At 46.4% G+C, this 22,697-nt stretch overlaps 1 protein-coding gene across 1 annotated transcript; it reads right to left on the bottom strand.

Moving 5' to 3' along the window:
- Positions 1–12,554: 12,554 nt before the first annotated feature.
- Positions 12,555–18,206, bottom strand: Csp2 (chemosensory protein 2). Its single transcript, XM_072006485.1, has 3 exons — positions 17,981–18,206; positions 13,434–13,623; positions 12,555–13,024 (listed from the first exon to the last, which is right to left on the bottom strand). Exons 1-3 carry the CDS (start codon positions 17,996–17,998, stop codon positions 12,879–12,881), a joined length of 354 nt encoding a protein of 117 aa, XP_071862586.1. The 5' UTR covers positions 17,999–18,206; the 3' UTR covers positions 12,555–12,878.
- Positions 18,207–22,697: the final 4,491 nt, after the last annotated feature.

Consider the following 22,697-nt stretch of genomic DNA (forward strand, 5'->3'; position numbering starts at 1 on the left):
ATCTACAGGGATGGTTGCGAGTTAGCGGATCGGTTTCGTAGTTTCTTCGAAACGTCGAGCTCGAATATTCGATTGGAACTGCGACCAGACGAAAGAAAAGTGGCGCCCTCGCGGACAAACTGTAACAAAGCGGACGGAACGTTATTTATCAGCGATCAGGATCAACGATCGGACACTTTCGGGCAAACGAGTCCGAAACGATTCAGCGCAACCGCGAGGTTGCTAAGCGGAGTTTAAGCGGCTTGAGGTTACCGTAAACGCGACGAAACGATGGACAAACAACGAGCGTGTAAAACGCGTAGAACAAAGATAGAAATTTTTGGTTAAACCGAGAGAAAAACCGTAGGGCGAATAGATGCGCGCGTAAACGTATGCGACAACGCGCGTCAACTTCTCTTCGTCCCGTTTAGAACGATACACGCGTCGTCGTACGTCTTGCCGCGTTTCGAATTACACGTTCAACTAGGACCGATAGAAGGCGATCTGACGTGTTTACGGACATTGTCGGATGAATCCTCGGAAGTCGTAAAACGTACGAACATTCTCGCGTTTCCCTCCAGCCATTTTACGAGTAATTTCCCGCGAGTGTTGAGTTTCCTCAGACACGACAGACGCGAAACTTGCCCTCGCGCTCTCACCCTTTCCATTCCAACGGCACGGTGCCCTGTCTCGTTTTAAGAGACCGTCACTTGGTGAAACTCGACCGCGGAAAGCACCTTCCCCGACTGAATACTAATTAGTATTTCAATTTCGTTCGCATTAATATTAAACTGGACCGCAAAGGTGTTCTCCGCTCAGCCAAAAGAAGTATTAAAAACAAGCGAACGGTAAATCGACCGTTTTCATCGTTTTTAATGAATGCTCGCGACTCGCGCGTTTCACCTCAAAGCACGCGCCGCAATCGCTTTGTTCTTGCTGTTTCCTACAAGCGAACTAACCGATCCGTATGTAACCCGAACAATTAAAATCTTTTATCCTCGCCGCGTCTTGCGAAATAATCTGCCATTAATCCGCCGACTCTAATTGTTCTCGGACGCGAAACCAGCTGCCTTTACAGCGAAGAATGCGCGCAAAGCTTCGCGTCAACCGTGTAAGAACCGCGTAACGAATCTTTCGTGACTCCGCTATCCAATTCGAATCGATATACGCGAGGCTAATTAACGTAGATAAATACGCGTGTAGGACGCGTTTAGATTCGCTCATACTGGATACGCGCGCGTTCATTTCCGGAAGTACGTGTTCGTAATCCCAGCGAGATCGATGATTTTAATCAAGAAAATGTCTCTCCGCATCATAGCTCGTGAGCAAATCTCTGGCGGTCACGTTTATTAAAAATAAAAATAACGCACAACGCGGTACCAGGGATAAAAAGAGAATAATGCATTCCAACGGCACTGGATTAATATTCGAAGACCCGTAACGCCGCGCCGCCGATCTGTTTCGAGCTGCTCTTAGCACCATCCAACCAGCCAACCAGCCAGCCAGCCAGCCAGCCAGCCAGCCAGCCAGCCAGCCAGCCAACCAACAAACCAACCAACCAACCTGACAGCCAGGCAGCCAGCCGGTTGTTCCGCTTTTTCTCCGATACCTATCAAGGTTATTGGTACACGAAAATTTCTTTCGATAGGAGAACGAGAGACGAGAAATCCTTTAGGCGAGCGTCGTTTCGTGCCGGCCCAGCGGGACCACGGAGTTGTCGCGCGTCGTTGTTCTCCTTCGCGCGATGCGATGCCGCGATATGCGATCGCGCGACGCGTTCCCAATCGTAAAGTGAAATCCTTCGACGCCTCTCCGCGTGTCTCGCCGCGAAATAATTTTCGTCCTTGTTAATTAAAAATTTCAATCACGTATATTAACGACAGGTTGCCAGCTCTCTCGCTTTCCTGCGATACGTTCGACTCGCGCGTATAGTCTCGCTTGCACGCGCTGCGTACTTTCACATTTCCCAGCACGTAATAACGTAGTTATCGTGGCTTAACAGCCGCCCGTGAATAGAGCTAACTACGTTAGTCTTCCAATAAGCAGGTTCGGTTTCTGAGGAAAGTTTCGGCCTGTAATTGCAACGGGTAACTTTATTGTATGTACCGGCATCGTCGTAGCAATCGTCCTCGGGTACAATCTATGAAATTCACTTGCGCGCAGCCAAAGCTCCGTAGATTAACATCGCCTGCAGTGTAGAACAGCAGAAACGACTACGTCGACGCCGACTGCGACGTTGACTCCGACGCCGAATCCAACGGTGACGCCGACGCCGACGCCAACGTCGAGGAGCACGACGACGCCCTGTGCAATGAGTTTGCAAGTATAACTTGGAAACCGACGTGGCAACGGTCTAAAGAGAATACACCAGGATATTCCGAGTGTCATCCGAGCATGTTCGTGTCACCGTGGAAAATGGAAAATCGGACCTTCCGCAGACAGCCTAATGGAATCTCGTATTGTTTTCCCGCGAACAGCCGAACACATTTTTAGAATTCCGATTTTCATCAAGCCGTCCGTCCGTGTCCGCGTTCGAATCTGTCACCAAGACGTTTCACACAATTTTGTAACACGGTTCGTACGCTATCTTCGTCGCTGTATGTACTTGGAACAGAGATCGAATTAAAAGTCTCGGTGATCGAAGACGAAATCATATAAAACGGTAACGTGGAAGAGAGGAAACGCTCGCGACAGGGCATTGACTTTTAAAATAAAACGAAAGCCGACGGAATGCCTATGGGACGCTATATAAAGGTGTAAGATGCTAAAGGTGGCACTTAATGATATTTGCGCCCGGGTTACAGTTTATTACGACCGGGCTATTGCTGCCAGTTCCCTTAAATGCCGTTGAATGGTCGTCAGCGAGAAAGCACCGAGTCGTACGGACGCGCCATTACCGCGACAGAGAAAAAATTAGAGAAAAGAGCCACTTAAGACTGGACGCATGAATTGCTGCCATTTACGAAATTGGTCGAGCTACTTGGTCGAGCGAGTACACGTTTCGTTCGCGTGTCTTCTTTCCTCCGACGGTGTCTCGTATCGGTGACCGGTACGTGTAACGCGTAGCCGCGTCGTTGATCGACGACGAGACGTCCACCGATAAAGTGTTCGATCCTCGACGCGTGAACCTACGATTATTTGAAAACCGTGAATTTCCATTTTGTCTGGTCGCTTAGTCGTTACGGGCGAGCGAACGAACGAACCACGATACGCTCGCTTCCACGGCCAACAGGGTGGCAGACAATTACACCGATCGGAGGGCATAAAAATGCATGAAGTCAGTGTGGAATTCCTAGAAATTCTGCGATGCAGCACGACGTTACACAGGGCCGACACAATGGATACCGTTGAAGAGCGTAAAAGCGACTTTATACGGTTCTAAGCAACTGCGAACGTAGCTGTTATTTCAAGGCTCGATGGAATGGTTTCTTCGCGGATATTCGATTGCAAGAAATGGTTTCTGGGTCTATCGTTTACGCTATACTCGCGTCCATATGGAACTTCTTACAACGATATCGCGTCTCGCCAGCTTCGCTCTTACGGTACCCGAGAAATAATACGATCTCGTTCGTAACTTTATTCTCTAACGCGATATCAGTCTCTAATGGGCTTAGATCGAACAGATTTTCGCAATCGTATCGCAGAATCGCTTTGATTCAAAACATCGATCGTGTTCCGCGCTTTGTCTTAAAAATGGAAATCGTGATCCGTCGAACGAAACGAGAGATTTATCGCCACAGCACGTATTTAAAGTAGCGAATATCGCGAGATCAAGCGTTTAAAGAAATTGAGGAAATAGAAATACCTGATTATTGGACGAGCATGGTAAGATCCATGGTAAGATCCATATACCGCGTATCAGTACCGGTATCTGGTATCCATTTACGCTATTACGCTTATATACGTTTAGTTATTATTGTGTCGCGGTTGTGATGCATCAAGGAATGTCTCAGTTAGTGGCATAGAGGAATTTCGAGGTAACACGAGGTACATTTGGAAATTTGGCAGCGGTACCAAGGATCACCCTCTATATAGTATATAATATATATATATATATACAGGAAGATCTAACAATGGAATTGCCACGACAATTATTAGCCGTGAATATCAAGGCCGAGAAAATTACACAGTAGGAGATCCCTCGCCACGTCGCGTCGCGTCGAGTAATATGATCCTTTCGACAGAAGCAAGGAAGGAACCTCCGACCTCCTCTGCTTCCTCCTATCTCTCGATCCTTGTAACCTCGTTACGCGAACTCTCCGAAGATGAGGGACGAATGTTCCCAAAGCGCGATACGTCACGACTGATACGTGACGACGTAGCTAGTACTTCTCGATAATTACAATTCGGTTGATAATTCACCGAAGATGCCAGCAGCAGGCCAGTTTTACCGATCTAATAACGCGATAGTTGTATCAACGCACGCGCGTTTCCAGCTGTATTCGGCCAAGTTCGCTGTTATCTGCGCCTCTTGTAATTACATTTTGACATTTCGAAGACTACCGTATGGCATAATCTAATACGGTGTAATGCAATCAGGATGGCGCGCATCTTGCGCGGAAATCTCGCCTCGGGGAAGCATAGGCGACGATAATGGTGACTCGTTGCTCGAAATTTCCCTCCCTCGCCAGCCGACCTGTCTCCTCGCTAAATTAAAACATACGCCTTTCGACGAAACAAGATTGCCACGCGCGAATAAAACTGCTCGATCGGGAAACTTTAAGCGCGAATCCGCGACGATGCCGCGCCGGCAAGATCGAGCGTATCGAGGTAACGATCGAGCGATAAACCGTCACCGCGACGAGTTAACGTACACGCGACGCGAGATCTAAAGCGTGATCTCGTCCGAAAGAAATCGTTATTCGCGCTCAGCTCGACGATAGAAAGCGTAAAGCGCGCGCGGGTCTCACCTTCGAACACGATTTCGCCGTTAGCCCCGAGAAATCGAGTCCGCCCCCGTGGTAATTTCACCAACGGCTACCGAGAGTCGTGGGACCGAGAAAGAAAGTTGGAGTACGTTCGACGAGCGCGTAATGTATGCCGGATAATGCTCGTTCCTTTGCCGTTCGTTGCCCGAGACGCCTCTTGGCCAGCCAGCACACCCCTTGCCAACCCTCTGCTCGCTTACCAGTCTCGCATTAATGCAAAGCGAGGACATGCAACGGAGGCACGACGTAGGCTACCCGAGGATGCTTCTTGCAAGAATAAGAGAACAGGATCGCTGGGGATGTCCCGGGATTCTGTCCTCTATCGATCTCTCGCGTATATAGACACTAACTTGTGCCCTCCGCAAGCCGTGCTATGTATCTGCCATATACATATACCAATCTCTCCGTCCCTATCCATTCTCCTCCTTCGCGTCTCTTTTTCTTCCTCGTCCGCTCTCCCTTTCGCGCCCTCTCCGTCTCACGCTCTCTCGTTCATTCTCGATCGTTTCTTCCTCCTCTTTATCTTCCTTTCTCTTCCGCCTTCTGTTCGCGGCTCTCCGCCTCCTTGTCATCTCGTCCTCGTCTCTCTTCTCGTCTCGAATCAAACCCGTCTCTGTTCGTCTCGATCGCTCTCCTCGTTTCTCCTCGTTTCTCCCCGTTTTCTCCTCGTTTCTCCTCGTCCTGCGCGTCCTAGCGTCGGTCCAGCTGTCCCTCGTTCTCGCTTTCTCGCTCTTTCTTCCTCTGTTTCCTCCCCTTTGGTTTCCACCCCGTCGCGCTATAGCTTCTCGCTCGGATCCTCTCTTTCTCTCCCGCGGCGAATTCCTGGCGTGCATACACATAGAACCCGACCGTGTACCACCGAGTGATCTCTCTCCGTTTGCATTCGCGGCGGGAGCAAGAGGGATGGAATTGGTCCGCGCGCATAACCACGCTTAGCACCGAAGAATGTGTTATGTATACATAAACGACGCGTAGAACGGACAGGAATGTCTTTGTGTTTACTGCGTTATTGAGAGATGTGACACGCTTCCGGAAGTCCATCAGACGGTGGCGGTCGTTATCGAAAATCAGCGGTCGCGAAAGTATTCGCCCGTACGTCACCATTCGCACGGACGAATTACGTTTCCCATGCTTAATCCTCTTCAACCGCGTCCATTAGCGTGACTTTAACGTGACCATCAAAAGGAGACGTTATTACAGAAAGTATGCTAGTCGTAACCTTTGCTATTATCTTTATGGGCTATTAAAGTTCTAACCATTGTTTGTAACGTTAAAAAATGTAAGAGGATAAATTCGTTCGTACGCGTTTCACACGTTCGTGATTCAGATCGAAATTAAGATTTCAGAATTCCAATTTAAAGGCTCGTTTTCAAGGTAACGTCCGAATATAGAGCGTAACGAAGAACGCGATCGTTTCGAACGTTGACGGTCCCGGCTGCTTTAATCAGGGCGAAAAAATTTGAACGCGTACCAACAGCGGAAGCGAATATTGACGCTACAAAATGGATTCGCCGGTGACGCGTACAAAGAGGTTACACAATTATCTCGGAAAGTCCCCACAAAGTTTCCCGTTGTCTCCGATGGAAACTTGTAGCAAAGCTGCCGCGTTCACCAGGGACCAGCTTATACCACAGTCACGTCACCAGTAATACGACGCAAAGTCGGTCCGAAGCCGCGAACTCGCCATCGAAGAATATCAACCGGTCCTGCGAAGCACGTAATCCTGCGCAACATTTAACCTTTATCTCTTTCGCGATAGTTAAAACAATGAATTTTCCTTACGTTACACGTACGATCGTGATCTCATCGTTAAGCGACGATTTTAATCGGCCGCCGATTCACCTCGCGACAGATTAGACGTTTAGTGCGCTCTTCTAATTATCGAATTAACCGCTAGTTGAAACGAATGGGGAAGCTTCGAAAATCCACCGCGACGAAAATACCTCGTAATTAGGAGCGAGTCGAGTAGAACGAGTAGTATGGGACGGAATTGATCCGGCCTTACGAGCGACTATCACGTGAAAGGCCACTCGTTCGCTGGCTATAGGTCGAAGCAAAGAGTGGGGAATGGAGATTTTCTCCGTTGACACGACGATTTGTACGAGCAACAGGCAACTTTCATTAAGCCTTTTCGAGCCGCTACCTTCCTCTCCTATCTGTCTTCCTTTCTCTGTTATCTCTGCCTTTCCTTTTTCCTTTTCCCTTTCTCTCTTCATCGTATTCTCTTTGGCTCTATCGCGTACTCCCCTCACCACGTGTCGAAACGAGCCGCATAATCGGGGTTTGTAATACAGGCTGGCTCAAAAATGCATCAACCTGTTCTAAAACAAGACTTGGACGAACAAAAGCTTGGAAAATGTTCGCCCCAAAGGTAACGCGTTTCACGATAAAGGCCGTGATTGCTCGTTTTTGTTCGGTCGTGGAACACGTTCCTCGGGGCAAAAATATCTTCAAAACGCGACAACACTTCGGATATTAGATTTTCCCAACATTTTGTATCGCGATTCCTCCGTGTAAATTATCGTTGCTGGCGAATCGGCGACGTATCGTTAACGTTTCAGGTTTTGAAACGACCTATACACACCGAAGGATCACGTTCGCGTTTGTCCCTCTGCGACAAAATGCGTTTACATGTGTAGCGAATCCCTGGGCTCGGGTCATCGGTGCGTCTGTATCGAGGCATTGTGTGCGGCAAGAGTTGCCGGAAGCGTATTGGACGCACGAGGATATCTCGTGCGCTTGAATCTCGTTAGCATTCTATCCTTTAATTCCGTTCCCAGTTTTCCCTTCTTTTCCTCTGTCGTAATTTCCATCGATCTCTATCGAACCATGTGCCTCTAATCGGCGAACACTCCCTTTCTATCAACCACTTCGAATGCTATCTTCCACGGCCGAGCATCTCTCTTCGTTCGATTCCGCTTTTAATTCCTTTAGTTTTGCACGCCGTCTCACTCGCGCGTTGACAAACGCGCGCTGCATAACGTTAACGGTAACACGACCGAATTCGTTGTTTGTTAATGAACCGTAGCAGAATCGCGATAAGAGGGTTGCATATGCATGGCATGATTGACACTGACGTCGATTACCAGACGAATACTACTTTGATTCGCGATAGCAGCCCGCTCGATACTCCGCTAACGAATACTCTTCGATGTTTCAGTCGGCGTTCGCGCGGACCAAATTTAAATACGTTCGATACTTTCCGACGGCCGGCCTTAACCAAATCGAATCCAATCGAATCAAACTGACGCTTTATCATACCACCGCGTAAATAGCCAACTAACGTTACGAATCGGTGCTCGATTCACCGTGTTATCGATTTACTTACTCCGCCGCAAACGCTACCTTGTTTGCGTTACGATGGTCCGCGCCCTGACCGGTGAAAGTTACCATATTTCTCCGAACGATGCGTATCGCAGGACGCGATCGTGCCGATACACGTACAAATAAACGGGTGCTTTTATCGCGGAAAATTTTCCTCCGCCAGCAGCGTCAACGAGCGAGCCGGAAACTTGTTTCTCCTCGCGTGTATATAAATACGGAGGAAAGCGTAGTCGTGTATGCACCGGAACTCGGTACGTGCGAAAATGCCAACCGAACAAATCAGTCGCACCGGACTCTTGTCCCATAACGTTTCCCTCTCGTCGAAAACTTCCCTTCGAAACTTCTTTCCGTGGCCTACTCCTCTCTATCGTTCTTCCTTCTTCCATTCCTCTTTTCTCTTTTCTCGTTGCTACGTCGCGTGAGATGGTCCGTGCGACGTCCCTCGTGGTCTGGCCGCCAAGGCCCACACACCGTTACCGAATATAATGCCCATAAACCGAATCTTTTTAACTTAATCCCTATTCATGTAAGTATTTCCGGTTTATGGATGGTCCTTAAAACAGTCCTTAGGTTTATTACACGCTCTAATTACGGAGAAAGTGGAAGTTTGTCTAACGGAAAAGTAGATTTTTCTCATAAACGAGGACACCCATGGGCCACGTTGTCAAGAGACTCCTCATCATAGTTTCACCTATTAACGTTGGCTATAACCAATGGGCATCGCGGATCGTTACCCTCACTTTTCGGTAGAAAAGCGTGGACAACGAATCCGCGTTCTTAGTTCGAAAGGGCACACCCACACCGAGCTTTCCTCCGGGAAATAACACGAGACGGGTCCTCGTTGTTGCTGTTGGAATACAACGATATTTCACGCGTAGGCACAATACCCTTACACAGTCATCCACACAGGCACTTATGACACGGGTCATACTCATTACCGTATAGAGAGTGGGGCTCAAAGTATTTAAGGGATCATGGGTCATTACCTAAGTTTAGTCTGAAAGTAACTGGTCAACGATCGACAATTCTTGTATACGTTGTTAATTATCGCTTATATACGTTTGGTTCTGTAGTTCTATTTAATAAACATCACCGAATATTATTTCAACGCAAACATTGTGTCTTCCAAAGATTATCAACCTTAACTTTGAGATTAAATTCTAACAGTTGCCATGTCCTCTCATAGGTGCAGTCAGCTTCTGTTGCCACAACCTTGGTGTATCAACTCGACCTCGGCTAGTTAACACCAGTGCGAGTCAAAGACGGTTCATCGAACGAAGATTCTTCATCGCATTCGCCAACACGAAAGGAGTCTCAGGTAGTACTCATTCTTAGTTCGTCATTCCATACGTAACATTGTATCGCGCTAAAGTTGTTGGATCTCTTAAATATATTATATAACCTGTTAAGATCAGAGTTATATTCGCTCAATCAACCGTATTATCCCAAAAGAAATAAGGGATCGATCGATCCGTGGCGTCGATTAATCGGGAATTTACGACTGCCGTTGACGCGCTTCCTCGAGATCGCGTCTCCCCGCGAACGCTCGAAAGTTCGCTCATCTTCCATTCCGCCTCCCACGCCTCTTTCGTCCGCGTTTCGTATATCGTCGTTCAACCGTATATACCAAAGTACGTATATACGGCAACTTAACGGTGCTTTTTTATCTGTTTTCCATCGACTGAAACGAGTCGGCCTCTCATGGTCTCGGGTGGTCGATAGAGTCGTGGAACGTTGATCCCTTAAGCTGATGAGCCGCGTATCGAATAAAATCAGGGAGTTGGGTCGCGATCCTCGTGCAACGTTTTAACGACACCGTGGATGTAGCGGAAGGAACGAGTGCAGCTCGGAGTAGGTCGTTTCACCGCGATCGTATAACGAATTATAATAGGGCACGAGGGTCGCGATCGAACGACCGCAAACAGCTGCGCGATCCTGCCGCTCTTTCTACTCGACTCTATTCTTTTATTGTTACGAGAGAAAGATAAGCGTACACGCCGTGTACAAATATTCCGCAACGTCGCAGAACATGCATGTAAAATTATACTACGGACGAGACTTCTATCGTTTTATTATGGTAACGCCGGTACGCCTTCTTCGTATCATTACGTGGTTATTTCGCCGTCTTCTTTTTTTTTTTTTTATTTTCTTTTTCCTTTTTTTTCTTGTCATTTTAAACGACAGTTTCGCACACCTCGTTCCCGTACCTCTCGTTTCGACGTACAGTTCTTTCGTTTCTCGATACGCGGTGTACGTGGGCACGTGAACTCTTATATACATTTACTTACCCTTTGCTTCACCATCGAACTATAATATTTAAGCTGCTGGTAGGTAGAGTCGACTGGCGAATGAGCGATAAATTTGAAGAGGAATGCGCAAATATACATGTATATATGATCTATACGTTGCCTGTCGTCTATGAGGTACCGAGAAAACAAACATTGATTCTCGGCTCCCTCCGACGAGATTCAATATTTGTATTTCCCCGATGAAAGTGTATCATCGCGCATCAATCAAGAAGAACAAACGCTTGCCAAAATGTACATCGTACGATCTCGATCTTGTCGTTTACGAGCTTCCACTCTACGCGCCTTCCAGCCCGCTAATTCTTTTTACCCTCCGCCTATTTCTCTCGATAATTACAAAACAACCGCTTGTTAGCCCAACAAAACGTTGCCCAAACGAGTATACCCGGAACAACGGCGAAGAATTAACGACTCTCGTTCGAAGAAAAATTAGCTTTCCCGTGAAAAGAATTATAAACTTCGCGGAAATCAATATTATCGACGGTAATTCCTGCGCGAATAGTCGAAGAGAGAAACGTCGATTTGTAGCCGATATCGCAATCGGCGCGGACCCGCGCAACCTATAATTTGCCTTCGGTAAAAAAAAAAAAAAAGAAAAAAAGAAGAAAAGAAAGAAAATCGCCGCTTGTTCAACGTCCGAAACGTTGCAGATCGGGATACGACGCTTCGATCTTTGTTGAAAAAGCGTATCGTGGTTGCTCGATTATGTTACGAACGTCGTAGACGTTATAGACGTGCATCGGATTCCGTTCAGCTATTTCCTATTACCCCAGCGTCAGACCATCGTAAACGCGTAAGGAAATAACATTCTATATACGACGCATGGTACAACGCGCAAACGATGTTAGACATCTGGCTAATTGGCTTACATCGGTCAACCACGCGTTGATTCGACCAGTGAATCGATCCTGTTGGAAATCGGCGACACGGTCTGCGACACGGGTTTCAACGAACAGAAACGCCAAGTCCACGATAACGTAGAATTACGGACAGCAGAAAATTCCAGACGTTCCGCATTTATCCGCAAATCTAATCGGCGATGAACGCACAGACGAGAAATCGAATTAATTTGATTTGCCGATGATCGAACTCCGTCAGACTCGTAATATCGTCAACATGCGAATTAAATGAAAACGAAGCGGCACAAAGGGAAAATACGAAAGGAGGAGGGATTTAGCAGGGATGGAAATGGAGATAAATTAAGGCCAGAATGGCGATACAGTTCGAAGTTGCTGTAAATTGCTCGATCCGGAATATATCGTTAATTATATTCCAAGTAATTATCAACTTGTTGATTGTCGTTATTTCTCGATAAAACGGGATAAATGTTTACGCTATGTTTACTATATCGGGTAATTACGTTTCCACGGTTATACGACCTAATTGGAAATCGTTGGCTCGCGATGACGTCGCCTTGCATCGTCTTGCGTCGTTCAAATATTTCCGATACCGTATGCAAACCACGCAACACGCCACGAAGAATACGTCGCGATCGTTGAGCAACGAACTTTCGTGGTTGGCTGATAGAAAGTGAAACTGCGCGTAGCGTCGGCTCGCGATGCGGCGTTTAAGTAGGAAAACCGGCGACGAGAAATATTCGTGGAAACGTTTCGACGAGAAATTCAGACGTTATAAAACGCCGCCTGTATAGAGTTTCTCGCATAGTTTACGGGAATAAAGCTATCTATTGTAATACAGCGAAATTGAAACCAGGCGAGACGCCGGAATAAAATATAAAATATGAATCCGGCTTATTACTTTCCCGCTACTTGCATCCGCTATTATTACTGTCCCCCTTTCTAACGTCGTAATCGTAGACGATCATTCCCTCTTGCACTTTTCTTCGCTCCTTTCATTTTTATATACCGCTCTCGATTCCTGACTCTTCGCTACGCCAACGAGTCTCGATCGCTGAACAGCGTGAATTCGTTTCGTACCCGGTAAAATACGTATTGCTCGTTTGCGAACTCGAACCGAACGAAAACGTGTCTTCGTGAAAAAGCGATTCTATTCTGTATTTTGGAAAACAAACTTTATTGCGGTATATAATACGATTGTCTCGATGTGTATAAAATACTCTTTATACGTGTAACGCTGTGTTAACGATCAACGATGGTAAACGTGTTCATTGAGGAAGATGAAGAGGCGTTGGATATAACGCGTGCTGTAAGAACTCGTTGTAAATACGATCATCGTACCTTTCTCTAACGTACGGAAGAAAACAATCGAACGATGGTTTAAACGGCTATTGTAAGCAGATCGCCGTTTTCCCTACTTTATCGTTTCTTTTTTTATCCACCATCGCCGTTTTCCCCTCAGCTGCTTCCATTATCCCAACGTATTACGAAACTCCGGCATATTGCTGCACTATCTTCGACCACTCCTTTGGATAGGTCCGTTGAATGTGTGAAAGGACCTTCTTGATCTGTCGTGTTTCCTCGGGGCTACATTGCGGGCAGGAGCCTCTCAAAACCAGTGGTGCTAAACCTGGATAACAACGCCTGGGTTAAATCGAATTCTGCTGGTAACTTTATAGAAATTTATCGGCAAAGTCTCCGAGGAAACACACGGCTCTCGAAATACGGATATAAATCCAACCTAAGCAATTCGACGACTCGCCGTCCGGAACAACGTGAACTTTCCCATAAAATGGATTTAATTCCGTGCAACGTTAACGTAACCATCGGAATCGAAGAAAATACCGATCAACGCGTTCCCTGCCGACTACTCGCGGCATCCTTTCTCTTTTTTTCGATCCACGCGATCCATTGGAAAAATGCGCGCCGTACCGCGTTTCGTTCGGGACAATCGCGAAACCTTGGTTACCAGCAAGAGACAAGACGTCGCGAGTCGTACGTCATTGCCCGATGGATTTATACGCCCAACGAACACGTACTTTTCAAACGTCTTCCTACAGGATCGCAAGGAGCTTCGCCCAACGCGCACTTGAGTTGTCTCCTCAAGTAACGTTGGTCGCTCAGGGCCATATTTAGTTGCTCGTCGGAGACTCGAGATCTTGCAGTCTGTCCTTCTTCCGATTCTGCCATAACAGCGTAAACGAGCAAGGCACAGGCGACCAGCAGCAGCTGAAACATAGTTGGAGATAGTTAAGTGCTGCACACGGGGCTCTAAGTAAATAGACGTTACGGGAACTATCTTTAAAAGGTCGGGGCACTTTCCGCACATCTGGGCACGAAGCAATTAAGGAAATTCACGGTTAACGAGATTGAGTGGCGCCTATCCGATACGACGAGATAATGATACAATTCCAAGTTTCTAGATCGATCGATGTCGTTTATTTAATTGGTACACAGCGAGTCGCGTCGCGGAACGAAAGAGGAATCCAAAGTTCCCGTGACTCGTTGAAAGCAGGAAATTGAACTGGAATATAATAAAAGGATATAGGTAACGGATAGACCGAGCCAACGAGGACGAAGCGAATTGGCGGATGTTACCGCGGTAAAGGTCGGAACACACGAGTATACGTAGGGTGGAATAGCGAAAGGGGATAAGGAAAGGCTGGCTAGCTGTAGACTACGACTATACGCTGCCCTGGCGAAGCACGCCAAAGCAAACATAGCTAAACAAGCAGTAACCACCGTGAGTAACGAAGGCATGCGCGTACCTACGACTTTCGTTTGTTTGCTTCCGTTGGTCTGCCGACTCACCCCGGCTCCTATCAACACGCTTCCGTGTTTCGTTGCATCTCTACATTGTGTACGGCGACTGACTAACGAGTTGCCTTTTAAATTACTTCGTTCGCCTTCGTTCGCCGTTTTCCAGGGAACGGTGTGTTCGGTAACGATATCGACTCGAACGATAATACTATTTGCTTCGTCCGCGTAGCACGTGAGTTTGCCTTCGCGCGAAAGAACAGAGAGGAAAATTGTTCTCACCGTAATCCGGATTCTTTCTGGCGAAAGAAATAAAATAGCGAACGGAGTGGTCAAAGAAGTAGGTAATTCATTAATCTCTCGCCACAGGACCGGTCTATCCTCCGAGACTGTACGGTCCCATTTAAAACAGGAACGAAGTAAGAACTGGAACGAAGATAAAGCTTTGTGATCCGGTATTTTGTAGACTACGTAAATAGTCCCAGGGTAATTAATCTTTCCAACATAGTTTGTTATAAGTTTCCTCGAAGAATTGTACCTCGACTTATTTATGTTATATTTTATTTACTTCGAACTATCGGTTATTTAAAACGAATGTTGTCATATCCTAATGATAAAATAATACGCTTATTAACAAACTTCTAAATTATACTATTGGATCGCATTCTGCCGAAAATAAGCAACTTCCCCGATATCTTTCAACGGTAACAGATATATCATAGCGACCATAAACGATTCGATCGATCCGAGTTCCCGTCGTGCTTCATATTTGCGCGATCTTTTTTTTAGAAACGATCTTATTGTTAGCTTTGCTGCCGAATCGACCGATTGCTTGTCCATCTGAAAAGTATGGAGCTAGTGGATGAAAGAGGAAGAGAAACGTAAAAAATATTTCGGATTAGATCGCAGCTGCTTGACAGATGAATATACTTTGGCAGTATATTCGGCATCCTATGCCCGACACACCTTCTCTTTTTTTCATTCTTTTGACACCGGCCGTGACGAATATTTCAAAGTTCGATTTTATTTTCGTCGCGCTGTACCTCTCCACTGCATGCACCTCCCTTGACGATCAACCTCGTTTTTAAACAACTCGCATCACAATCCGGAACACGCGGTCCTTCTCTTCTTTCCTTTTTGTTTCCCTCTTCGGTGTCGTTTTCTACTTTTTCCAATTACCCTCTCCCACCTCTTATCCTAAATTACTAGCGAATTTCGAGAATAGATTTCAAAATTGACATGAATCGCACGATTTTTCTTCCATTTGTACATCTTCAACGGTAATCTCTCATAGACCTGTTGTGTATATTTCCTTTTTAAATCAATTCCGACAGTATTTCGCATTTATTTCCTTCTGAATTACATTTACGCTTTGTATTAATTCTATCAAACTATATCAACCACTCTGACTTTCCTATCGTTTTCCATCGTTGGTAAATTTCTCGCTGCGGAGGGAAGATCAAGGAAATAACGAAATAATCGTTACTAACGTACACGATTCTTCGTTGCAATTGCTTCGCTAGAAATTTCATTAAAACGTTAGTTTATTCGTTTAAACGAGAGTGAGATTCAGACGCAAGAATGTAAGAAACGCACAACGGGATTAGGTAAATTTGATCGTCACACAGAGGTAAGAAGCCTTTCAAGTCTTCTCCCTTTGTCGCTATAAAATAAAATATTCAGCGATATCGCTGGTGATAACGAACAGTCGTCGACTTGCCAAAAGTTAAATCTCAAGGCTCGATCGGCCAACTTCGTGACTTTTCATTGGTTTCCCCTATCCGCTATAATCGGCTGAATACTTGAACAGGATCAACGGTGAGTTTCGATTTTCCTATAGGCGTGCTAATAATCGCGACGGTTCGGTAAATCACCACGTCGCTGTATATACACGATCAGGGATGATTTGTGGATTGGATGCCGGCTCTGGTACGTGCACGCAAACCGCTTACTTCCGCAAATCGATGTGGATTATAAGAATTATTGGCCGCTCTAAATGGCAAATGGGTGTGATATAGATTTTATTGCTGTCACGTCGGCTGTAACGATAGTAACCATAACGTTGTGGGTTATTACGTCCGAGCTAGACGATGCTGACGATTCCTCTCGTCCATGCATTCCGCGTAGATCCTACGTATAGCCCGTTAATTGTCGTCACAGTCTATGAATGATAATTCACCGCTTAAACGGGGGTTGCCTGGAAAACTCGTGCCATTTGTAGCCGTAATATTCCGTCGTAGTTATCGTGTACGCAAGCGCGCGAGCACGCGACTTTGCAAACCCCGTGTACGATAAATAATAATTTATCGTTCGTATACGACTGGCCGAAATGCCGTGCTCTTTCAGTTATTAAATTAATTTACAATCGCCTAGTTGTCGACTGGCATCCGATGGACAACGATTACACGACGACTTCGTGACTGCCGCTCGATATCGACGATGCACCGAATGAATCGTAATTCGCCGTACGGAGGAGAATACCGGCCAGTGTAAATATCGAATTGTAGCGAATTAACGGGTGCCATCCTCCTCCGCCGTTGAACGCGAATACCTCGCGAACACACGCAACGGGTGTAATGGAATTTCTCAATTCTCTTCGAAGCTTTCGAACAACGCTCAATACGATTTAGTTAGAACGATCGAGTTTTAAGTAGAACCAAACGACGAAAGAACCCTTTCCATCGGTTTGTTATTCCGTGCAGTTGCCGTTTCCATGCCATTGTTCGTGAACGTACGATTGCGACACGCATAAGTTATAACGTTGCGACGCCTTCGATAAATGGATTTCGATTGGATCGCTGCAAAGCTGAGCTACGTGCCGGAACTTAATCATGTTTTTCCCGATTGACGGACCAAGAAAATATCAGGATCGATACGTTCGTCGCTTATCATCTTGCCCGATTTTTCGTTCGCTTCTTTTTCAATCGGAGGAAATAAACACGTTACAGCTGTTTTCAGATTGTATGGAAATATATCGCGAAAGAAACGAACGAATACGCGCGCGCACTTAACCGATATCCTCTTTCCGACGAAATAACTGGAAACTCGTTGCCTCTTGACGTTTATTGGCTCTTTAATATCGCAAGGATTTCCACTGTTCGGCTCCGTCAGAGCCAGTCGCGAATTTTTTCCGAGAGCTCTTATCGTCCCGCGAAACGCGTATATACGTTAATCCAAACGGCACACGGTTCTGCGCTCTAGAAAACTGCTTTCTGTATCACGATACGCGTGTGCAATGGCACTTTCGATTCGCATCACGAAAATCTATCTAACGCGACGGTATCGTTGCGACTGCTCTGTCTCGAACAACGTATATTCGTTTCGGCGAGAATAGCGAGAATAGAGCTGTTTAAAAAAAAATAGCAAAACGAAAGTTCGACGCGAGAAAGCAAACTCACGTGACCGATGTAAAATATCGATGCGAAACAACGTGCAATCGTAACCGATAAAGCGAGATTCTGGCAGAAAGGATTACCGCGGTAATGGGCCATTTAGGCAGAGTGCGATCGGTATTCTACGTACGTAGGCTTGATCGGGAAAAGTTAGAGGTACGTGACTTCGAAAACAGCGATAGCCCGTCTCGTCTTCTAAATATTCAAGATAGAGAAAGGCACGATCGGTGACGGTATCGAGTTCGCCGGTCGCGTACGGAGGCAACCACCCCTATGGGAGTACAGAGCGCGGATCCCGTGACGACGGGAATAGGGAGAGAAAGACAGCGGGAAACAGAGAGAGGCCCCTCTGGATACTGCGAAACTTTAAATCACCGGGCATACGTGTACATAGGGTGCGCGTGTATCTACCTGTTGCACGTTCGTCACTCACTCACCTTGATTGTCGAAGCCATGTCGGGACTCGTTGGTGCGCGATAGATTTCCTGATATGGCGCTCCTTTTCCAATCACGTGACGCGAAGATAAACGCTAGATCGAAGAAACGAAGAGGAGCCGTGTGCAACCGGCGGCTGTTCGCTGTAAGCTACAGAAACGAAATAAAACGGAGAATAAAGGCTTACGATGTCCTTTCACCACGAAATCTCGGAACGCACTGGCCCGAATGTACCGTCCGTAGCCTTTCCTCCCCTTCTTCTCCCGATAAATACGAAAGTGTGTGTAGCGGCCGACGACGTGATGATATATACCGGTAGTTCTCCGTCTCCGGACACCTCTCTGTGTACCAGACGGTTACGAGGTAGGGGAAGCTGAGACGTGCGTGAGTGTGCGCCGTGCAAGTTGCACTTTTCTCCCCTTCGTTCTCGCTCTTGCACTTTGCTCGTTAAACTTCTTCCAAGCCGCTGCGCTTTCTTTGCTCGGCCGTTCGAATCGCGTCACTCGCCGCGCCACTTTACTCGCGTCTCTACGCGGCCGCTTTCCGACGCTTTCTTCCCAAACGTTTAACCTCTTTCTCGACCTTCTTCGCGTTCACGCGCCTTCCTATCTCGTGGGCAAGAAAAAAAAACCCAATTCCCACGTGTTTGCTTTCTTTAAACTTTACGCGTTCCCTATAGTATTCGTCATCTTTCACGCGCAACCTTTCCAACAACGTCTAACAGCGTTGCACCACGACCGACCTCGATCATCCGTGCAGATTTATGGATTTAGTTTAATCTAGAAACTTGCATAGGCGACGACCCGCGTAACCGTCTGTTCTCCCAGGTCGTACATTTTTATTTTCATCTCCGCTATTAATTACTCGAGGTATCCTCGTCGAGGAAAACCCATATCGATCATGCCGCTCGTTAAAACCGGTTGCATCAGCGCTGTAACTAAATATTCTTTCAGTGTGCTCACTCGTTTGCTTCTTCCGCGTTATCCAGGAGGAAGGCTTCGATCATCGCGGACTATGCTTATTTCTGATTTCGAAACGACGCAAGTTGGATAACGTTTACGCCGAAGACCGGGCCCGGTGCGCTCTTGAAACGATCGAACCTTCGTTTTTCTAGGAAAATCGGGGGAACGAAGTCGCGCGAACGACAGGGGGGAGAAAGAGAAATTCCGATAAAGCCGCGGATTTAACGGACGATCGAGCCGGCGCATCGCCGCGCACCGCGATCGTACGTGTGTGTGCACGCCTGTCCACGATGATAACAGTCGGCGAATTGGTGTGAAAAAAATGGAGTAAAGAGAATAGCAGGCTGATCTGCCGTAAAATACGATTAAGCTGTTCACCGAAGGTAGACGGTCGGAGGGAGAAGGAAAGCGCAACGAGAAACTGACGCTGAACGAAGAGAACGCGGATCAACGAAAGTCCGACGCGTTATCGAAACGAAGCGATACGAAGCGATACGAAACGATCCAGGACGATACGAAACGCAGCGACCGGGAGGGGAGATCGTGCCTTGTATCGATAAAGATTACACGGACAGGATTCATTCGTCGATCTACTTTCGATCGAACGAGGTATCGAGGTTCGAAGCTTTTGCGGCGTCGAGGGAATTTCTGGTCGACGCGCGTCGCCCCCACCCGATCCTCCCACGCTCTCTCGCGTCCCTTTTTTCTTCCCTATTTTTATTTCTTCTTCTCCTTTTCTTTTTTCATGCCTGCGAGTCACCTCTCTGTCATTGGCCTCGTCCCTTCTTTTTCCTCTTTTCGGTGATTCGTTGTCGAGTGCCGTTTTGAATAGGCGGATCGTTTTCGAGGCGATTCGATTCCATCGGTCGAACGAAACGAATTCGCCGTGCGACCAGCCGAAGGAGAATAGAGAGACGAAGGATTGATATGGCTCATTGTCCTCGGAGTCACGTATCGCGATTCCTCGTTGGCTGATTTCGTTCCGCGGCAAATTTATCTCGCCGTTCCGCGCTAGACACTTTAAAATCATAATGGATCTGTTAGTCTTTCGGTTCCCGTTTCGCTCGCCGAGAAAGAAAAAAAAAAACGAAACGAACGCGTTTCAAGAGGAGAAGATAACGCGAATCGCGCGAAGGGTCATCTCCGCGAGGGTCTGTTCGAAACGTGAGAACGATTCAGCAATCCGAAACGGCTGGACATCGTACGTTAAGTACCAAGTTTCCGGAGGTCACGCACCACCTAACGCCAACCGAAATTCACGACGAAATTCAGCAGCCCTGTCGCTTCGGAGGACACGCGTATTCGCCAATTCCGGCAGACCATGTATCCTTAACTGACAAATAAATCTGCCATCCGATTGATCAACCGCGAATCGCACGCAGAGAATTATTAGATAGATACAAAAATTCTGTTGGTTCCTGTTAAAGTGATCGCCACTTCTAAGAAAACTCTACATCTGGTCTTTGCTTTTCTCAAGCGCCGAGGCCATCGACAGCGCATAGACAAAAGAATGCGTCGAGGACAGACCATAAGCGGTACACGTGCGACGTTGGTTTCAGGGTTCTTTTAGTCTCAGGGTAACATTTTTATTGCGTGCGGATCTGGACCAGCTTACATCGTATTCCACACTTTGTACTTTAATATTCACAATATATATATCCTTTCAATACCTTACAATTTACCTACGCGTTTCTTTGATTCCACATACATCGAATAACCTTAACAGTTCCTGAATTATCTATCGATATCATCGTGCAATAAATTATCTTTTTTCATAATTCGTCCTATGACCGTGGAATACCAAGCGACTAGTATCGAAAAAATTACAAGCGACTTCGCTTCTGACTCGTATTTGCAAGTAGCTCGAATTTCGTAAGGGAAATTAGATACAAATCAGTTGAGAAACAAATGTAAGCGAATCGTATCGTTCGAATAAATAACGCGCTAACGCTAAGAATAGCTGTTACATTTTTCTTACGTAAACGCGACAAAAGACGCGATTGAGTATACGCAGAAAGCGACGAAAAAATTCGAGTGAACGACTATGAATATAAATTTTCGTTTTACTGTCCTTCTTTTCTCCTTCTGCTCCACTGGAATTACGTTGATTTCGTTTGAATCGCGGGAACTTTAAGCGGTTCGCTGTTTGTTCACTTTCTCTCGTGGCCTGTGCGTGTCCGAGGCAGGAAACGACGACGTAATGTCGCGCGTCGTTCTCTTCGTGGTCGTTGTTACAGGTGAAATTACGGTAGTGTGGCGTGTGCGTGGAATTCGCTTCGTTTCGAGCGGATAAGCAGGAATATCAACGTGTCCGACCGCTCTACGTGCCGCGTCGCCGAGCTCAAATGTTGCGTGAAACCCTTACTTTCCAGGCAACCTCCTAATTTTCCAATTATTATTAAGCGACGAGAATAAAGAAAGTCGATAATGCAAGCGTGTTTAATAAATTTCACGAAGCCTGGAGCTTAAAATCGAGCACATATCTAGGTCGGTTGGCGATGGCGCGTGAAAATTTTCTGATGCTATATGTCCCCGGTCACTGATCAGTTCAACGAAACGGAGCGAGCGCCGTTGATAGAATAAAGCTACGATCATAGTAGACGCGAATTCCCCAGCGATATTATCAAAGTTTTATTTCATATTTTGTACGTCAATTTTTGCTTTATATATATATATCATAACTAGACTGCAGATATTTATGTATGCATTTATGACAAATACGTATGTATATATAGCACGCGCACGAGTGCGAGCGCGTTACATCAAATATCAAAAGCAAAATGTGTATTATTATTAAAGTAAAACGTTCTTTCATTTTCCGTCTGTCACGGTTCCAATTATTATTTAAAAAATTCGCGTGCACGCGAGTGGCTCCAGAAACCGTGGAGAACAGCGATTGGTGTCAAACGTAGAACCACGTCAGCCTCGTCTCTCAGCTGGATGCTTTGATTGGACGTTTTTGACGCAATATCAAACATTGCCAAAGTAGAAATCCCAAGATGAAAGTATGCTGGAACGCGTCACGGTCCGTCGAACACGCGCATATACACTAACTGCTGGCCTGCGAGAGAAAGTAGGAAAAGTCTGAATCTCTGTGACGCTGAATAAACGACAGGACGCTGGTTTCCTGGAAGCAACTCGCTTATTTATAGTCGTCGATCTCGAGAAAACAAGCGTATAACTGTTACAAGTTATAAGCGACGAAAAACTAATTAACATCGAGCATAAACTGGTTACGATCACGGCGCAAGCGATTTTGATTCTTTGCAATTTTCTCTAGTGACATTGAACGAAATCACGCGTGGAAAAAAAAATTTTTACTATGCTTTCAGAAACGCAATTGAACAAGGACGATGGATAGTATGGACACTGACACGGAACGATGACGCGTAAAAATCGGCCCCGCATCAAGCCGCAATGCTCGCCTTGTACCTGTCAGTTTGAACAATCGCCACTGTAATTTCGCTCGATCGCGCTCCCACTTTATTGCCGGACCTCTAACGCGATGGACAAAAATTGCTCCGTCGAAATATCCGTTCGATACCGATCTTTGTATTCGATGCACTTAGCCGATCAACCAACGGATTCCGTTTATTCCTTGAAATATACGATAGATTCTAAAATTGATAGAAATCTGAACAACTCGTATCACCGATTCAAATCATCTTGCCGACGCGAGGTGAGAAACATACGATGTAAATCTTCTACGATAATAATAAAATTGGGTCTCGACGAGTGAGAGAGCATTGGGTCAAGG

The sequence above is a fragment of the Bombus fervidus genome, chromosome 7, assembly GCF_041682495.2.
Source record: "Bombus fervidus isolate BK054 chromosome 7, iyBomFerv1, whole genome shotgun sequence".
Lineage (NCBI taxonomy): Eukaryota > Metazoa > Arthropoda > Insecta > Hymenoptera > Apidae > Bombus > Bombus fervidus.